The sequence below is a fragment of the Melanotaenia boesemani genome, chromosome 19 (assembly GCF_017639745.1).
Source record: "Melanotaenia boesemani isolate fMelBoe1 chromosome 19, fMelBoe1.pri, whole genome shotgun sequence".
NCBI classification, from domain to species: domain Eukaryota; kingdom Metazoa; phylum Chordata; class Actinopteri; order Atheriniformes; family Melanotaeniidae; genus Melanotaenia; species Melanotaenia boesemani.
The window spans coordinates 29,967,608-29,973,905 of NC_055700.1; the positions used below are offsets into that span (position 1 = coordinate 29,967,608).

At 41.3% G+C, this 6,298-nt stretch overlaps 1 protein-coding gene across 1 annotated transcript; it reads left to right on the forward strand.

Annotated features, from left to right (window-relative positions):
* The first annotated feature begins 481 nt into the window (after nucleotides 1-481).
* LOC121630175 lies at nucleotides 482-5,195 on the forward strand. Its single transcript, XM_041970298.1, has 12 exons — nucleotides 482-664; nucleotides 769-872; nucleotides 960-1,002; nucleotides 1,116-1,439; nucleotides 1,592-1,659; nucleotides 1,833-1,898; nucleotides 2,034-2,180; nucleotides 2,289-2,321; nucleotides 2,431-2,550; nucleotides 2,678-2,867; nucleotides 3,007-3,060; nucleotides 3,490-5,195. The coding sequence occupies exons 1-10, from the start codon at nucleotides 559-561 to the stop codon at nucleotides 2,735-2,737; spliced, it is 1,071 nt and encodes a 356-aa protein (XP_041826232.1). The 5' UTR covers nucleotides 482-558; the 3' UTR covers nucleotides 2,738-2,867; nucleotides 3,007-3,060; nucleotides 3,490-5,195.
* Nucleotides 5,196-6,298: the final 1,103 nt, after the last annotated feature.

The following is a 6,298-nucleotide window of genomic DNA, read 5'->3' on the forward strand; positions in this document are numbered from 1 at the left end:
CAGCAACGAAATAAATAACATTAATATAATCTATTATGCTTTGTTTCTACATCAATGCAGTTTCATCCATTCTTGCATCTCCATGTATCGTAGAAACAATAGGTTCAACACTCCTACTGTTCTTGTTTTGACATCTTTTGCAATTCACATGTCTGTTGTGTTTTGAGAGGGGTATGGCTTGATGATAGAACATGCCTGGGTCTCCGTTTGTGATTGGTTAGGAGGAAGTAATAACTGTAGTTTTAAGCTACATGATGGACTGTGAAGATGCACAACCCTATTGCGCAATTGCATAAAATGGCCAGACCAATCCTTAAAATATGTTTTTAAATGTTTTGATAATTATCAATATCTATCATTTATATATATACATATATATATATATATATATATATATATATATATATATATATATATATAGTCTAACTTATTTTGTCTCTGTTTTCCAGTACTTGTGTAAGATTGTTTGTGTGAGTGGGTGTGTTGCTCTCTGCTGGGTGTGTGTTTGTGTGTGCGCGCCAGGGTGCGTGTGTGTGTGGGTTGTTTTTTTTTCTAGAGATGCCGAGGAAGAAGAACTTCAGGATTTCGCAGGCAGCGAGGAGGAGTGCTGCGGACAGACGGACCCTTGACGTTTCTCCTCAGGTTCCCATGGACCGCTGTGCACGTATGTATCCAAGCATTTTTAATTGGTTGTGATTCAGTGATTGACAATCAAGTGTGCACATATTCTGTGATTGTACTGATCTGTTTTTTTCTGTATGTCTGTAGCGCATGGCACTGGGCACCGGCACAAGGTGAGGAGGTGGGAGGTGTCGGTGCTCACCGGGCGGCAGCACAAGTTGGTTCTTCCGCCGGAGTCCCACGGCAAAAAGGTAATGCTGTGTTTGAAATATACTAACGTAATGAAAACCCAAGTGAACAATACACGGTGCAAAAAATACCAACATCTTTTCATTCAGGTGGTTTTTGCTATTGGTGACTCCCATCTTCGAAGCCTTGCAGGTATGTACTTATATTTTTATGTTCAATGAAGTATTAATGTACTGTATTAATGTATTTTATAAAATGTTACACAGACAGAAACAAATACAGTAGAAACTTTCTTTGTCTTTTAGATGGCATCGTGCGGTTGCCTGAGGGTCGTCTGGCGTGGGGGTTCATGTCAACGCCGGGGGCAAGCGCCACCGAGTTGAGAACTGAGGTGCTTCATGCTGAGGTGCCTCAGGATCCCGACTTGGTGTGCGTCTTGGCTCCGAGCAATGACTTGACCGCCAAGCACACCATCGGTCGTGCGGCTGCAGACTTCGAGCGGTACCTAGCCACCGTCTGCAGTCGCTGGCCGAAGGTGTGTGTGCTGGACTTTCCTCCGAGGTTGACCGTTGAGGACTCCCTGCAAGAGCTCTACCGCCAGGAGTTCCACCGTGTGGCAGCCCGCATGGGTACGTGAAAATATGTGCCTGCCCTGTTGCATGTTTATCACAGATTACATCAGAAATATGGCTGTAGTTTATCTTCAGTGTAGTGGTATATAGATGTATAAATTCTGTTGTTTTACAAGCATAAAGAGCTCTGCTATGTGTTTTTGTTTAAGCTGTGAAGTACTTCCACATCGCGGACCACTTCCCCCGGCAGTGTCTCAACCTGTGGAGTCGCGATGGTGTAAGTAGATCATTTGTCTTGTCATGGTTTGATGCCTTCGTGTTCATGTCAGAGGCTGAGGTGGAATCCAGGACCTTCTGATCTTGAGATGATAGACTATCTGAATAGAGCTGTGTGTATCTAGTGAGAGATTTTGTGGAAAAAGATACATTTCATGAATGTCGTCCTTGTAGGTCCACCTGAGTGATGACGTCGGCATGGAGATCTTCGCCCAGCTGCTGTGGACGGTTGCTTACACGGTTGTCCTTTTAATTTTAAACAGTTAAATCGTCTTATGAAATATATGCAAGTGTTCACTTGATGTAATTTTGGCTGCTGACCAAGTGTGGAAAAGGCATATTGTTAATGATTATGTCTTTATTTTTTGATTGAAGCAACTGGAGACCGTGCCGCCAGCCCCGCCGGTGTCTCGTCCATCCCCACCTTCTCGCTTCACTCCCCGTGTGGTTGTGAAGGGAGAGGTGAGGGTGCGTCGCAGCCCTGGGCCCGAGGAGTGGACTGTCGTTGGTCCGAGCGGCAAGGTAATAATATGGCATGAAATGTCACAGCTGTCAGACTCACATTTGATTGATTTTTCACAGACCAAAATCCCCTTTGTTTATTTTGTCTATATATTCTTTCTCTTTCAGTCCTCTGGAGGATGCAGTGCAGTTCAGCGGGAGGTTCGTATGATATTTGTATAGAAAAACATGAAGTGTAATATTTGCTGGAAGTTAAATGGTTAAAGCAGGAAAAGTCAACGTTTGTGTATATCTGTTTCTGTATTTCTAGCCGGCTGGCATCCCCCTGAATCCTGTGCTGTTCAGCAGTGAGATGTTGGAGGAGATGGAGAAGGTTTCTCCATCAAATCTGACATCTCCTGCTGACTTCGCTGGTGTTTCACCGCCAAAGGTAAATTGCATCCAGACAAACATGTGTTTAGAGGTTATCATAAAATGTTTTATTCTGAAAGTCTAAATGATTAACGATAGACTTCTATAACGCTAAATGTGTTCTGTGTCCATATCATTTTGGACAGACGCTGCGTGTGAAACACCACTCCAAGAGGACTCGAAGGGTAAGTAGATTTTGGAAATAAATCTTTGTATTTATTATTTTTCCTGTGTTTGTGAAGTGAAATAAACTTTGTTTTCGTTTCTTTTCTATTTGAGACTGCATCCAGCCGAGGGATTTCTTCTGACTCCAAGGCCGCTCTGGAGTCGAAGAAGGTAAGAAATGTAATTGTGCTTAAGATTTGTGTATTTTTATGTGCGTGTGTGTGTATATGTGTATATATATGTATACATGTATCATATATATATGTATGTATCATCTCTGAAGATGTGTCTTTGCAATTTCTGTCTTGAGGTCGGGGCAACGTCCAGGCATCCGGTCCCTTCTGGCCGCACTGACGAGACGACGGTGAGTACCGTTTACATTAACAATATCTGTAAAGTATATATTATTTGTAAATTAAGGAAAAAACACATTTTTGATGTATTTAGGGCAGGGGTGGCCAAAGTCGGTCCTCAAGAGCCACAATCCTGCAGGTTTTACATACATCCCTGCACCAACACACCTGACTCAAATTAAATGAATCCTACAGCCTATAAGGATCTGCACAATGACTCATTAGTTTAAGTCAGGTGTGTCGGTGCAGGGATGCATGTAAAACCGGTCTCGAGGACAGACGTTGGGCACCCCTGATTTAGGGGTTTTGCTAAATTGTTTTAAAGTATCAATTTTGCACATACTCAGCATGACAGAAAACAAATGTCAGTGCACAGACATCAGTTTATTACACATGACAGTGATTAGAGCCCATTGCATGTTGATATCCTTTATGGTTAGGTTGAGACAACACAGAGCCCGGGTGTGTTGTCTTCTACTGATGAAGATGAGGCAACTACTGCGAAGGTAAGTGAGGTGAGTATGGGTAATGTTGATGTTGTTAGGGGTTCAGTTCACCAGGGGCACAGTCGGTTTAGGAATCCGGGAGTTCAGTGTATGGCGATAGGGTTGGTTAGTTTGGCCAGACATATGGTGTCTAGTGTGTTCAATTGGAAGACAGAAGATTTAGATTTAGCTCTGTGGTTAGGAGATCAGCTCTATACGCATCTGAAGGACCATGGTCTAATTCCTCCAGGAGAAGACTTTTTGATGATCCCAGAGTTGCCGAAAGAGCACGTTTTATACTGGCAGAACTTTAAGTTTTCGTTCCCTGAGACTGTCAGTGGTGATGTCACTGTGACTGAAGGAGAGTTCATTGAGTGTGGAGCATTTGTGACTCTAGAACATGGGCTGGAAAGGATGTTATCTCAGTACCAGACATGTCTTTTGACCTTGTGTTCAAATACATGTGCTGTAATTTCTGCTAGTGGTAGGTTTGCTGTTGTTGATTCTCATTCACGCAGTGCTACTGGCATGGTGGATGTTAATGGTACCAGTGTAGTGTTGTACTTTGGTTCCATTAGGGAAGTGTTTGATCACTTTAGTTGTTTGGCAGCGATGTTTGGTGGTGAAAGCAAGCCTTTTGAAATAAATGGTGTTGATGTGAGTAGGGAGTGTGAATCTGATGATGGCAATAAGCAACGTGTAAAACGTCAGCTGTCAGCAGATTGTGATGAAGTTGGCCTTTCCAGCCCATCTAAACATACGCCAAAGAAAGGCCGTATTAATGTTTCGATGGTTGTTTCAGATGAAGAGTTTGCTGTTGAGGAACAGGTTTTGGTAAGTCGGCAGGTTAGTTCAGATGTGGAAGTGGTCAGTGAAGGACATGAAAAGCTTATGTTTAACCCTCTCTGTGAAAATACTTGTCAAAGATTGTGTACCAAATTAAATATAGAGTGTGAAAGTGTAAATAGCGCTGCGTCTAGTCGTGTCGGCGAATTAGGCGTTCCGTGCCAAAATAGAGACATAGTTGCTGATGGTAGCTGCTATTTTAGGGCCGTTTCTCAGGCAGTGAGTGGCACACAAAAGCATCACATTAAAATTAGGAGAGCGGTTGTTAAATATTTAATGAAAAATGATTTGAAATATAAAAGTAGTTTGAGAGAAGGTTATTCCTCTGTGGCAGATTACGTAGACAAATCAAAAATGCGTTATGTTAGCAGCTGGGCGACAGAATTAGAAATACAAGCCACAGCAGATTTGTTGGGTATTAATGTCTTTACATTTATTGGTGGTCGTTGGCTAAAGTATGGATGCAGCAGCAGTTGTGTGTCAGAAAAATCAATTTATTTAGAAAACTGCCTTGGTAATCATTATGAAACTGTAGTTTGCGTTAAAGAACCCAAACTAGAAACTTGTTATGGATACTGTAAAGTAAATCTTTCAGAAGCGTGTCGTACTAGATTGTCAGGCAAAGATTTAATTAGAGATGCTTCATCTGAAAGTGACACGTCAGTTTGCAAAAAGGACATAGAGCGCGGTGTATATATTTCTAAATATAATAAAGTAATGAGAAGAACCCAAATTAGGAATATGAATAAAATAAAGTATGCACTAGATGCGCGTCACCGTGAAAATGCGAAAGACCGAAAAAAAATAAGATATGCCCTAGATGCGCGTCACCGTGAAAATGTGAAAGACCGAAAAAAAATAAGATATGCACTAGATGCGCGTCACCGTGAAAATGTGAAAGACCAAAAAAAAATAAGATATGCCCTAGATGCGCGTCACCGTGAAAATGTGAAAGACCGAAAAAAAATAAGATATGCCCTAGATGCGCGTCACCGTGAAAATGTGAAAGACCGAAAAAAAATAAGATATGCCCTAGATGCGCGTCACCGTGAAAATATGAAAGACCGAAGAAAAGTAAGATATGTACTAGATGCGCGTCACTGTGAAAATGTGAAAGACCGAAAAAAAATAAGATATGCAAAAGATGCGCGTCATCGTGAAAATCAGAAAGACCGAAGCAAAATAAGATATGCAAAAGATGCGCGTCACCGTGAAAATCAGAAAGACCAAAGCAAAATAAGATATGCAAAAGATGCGCGTCACCGTGAAAATCAGAAAGACCGAAGCAAAATAAGATATGCAAAAGATGCGCGTCACAGAGAAATAGTTAAAAGAGTTGTAAAATCAAAGAGGCAAGAAATTAAAGATAAAGACAAAACACAGAATATTGAGTTTTTCACTGAGAGGTTTTTAAACAAAGTTGAACATGGTCCTGAGTATATCTGTTGTGTGTGTTTCAGGCTGTTGTTTCCACATCAGGTGTTGAGCTGTAGAAAGGATGCTTATAACAAGACTGCGGCCATAGCTTCTTTGGCAGATAGGTGTATTAGAACTGACTATTTACATAAATGTAGGGAGGATTGTGTTCAGCCGTGTCAGATTATGGCTTCAAGTAGAGGGCATCTTTGGATTTGTTACACTTGTCATCATAAAATTTCACGTGAGAAAATGCCTGCTGAAAGTGTAACAAATCATTTGGTAGTAGATCCAGTTCCCCCAGAATTGGCTTGTTTGAATAGGTTAGAACAACATTTGATTGCTTTAAATATTCCGTTTATGAAAATGCTTGCATTACCTAAAGGTGGCCAAAATGGAGTTCATGGACCAGTAACCTGCGTTCCATCGAATGTAGTTCAAACATCTAAAATGTTGCCCCGATCAAATATGGAGGGGTCTTTATTGGCAGTAAAATTAAAAC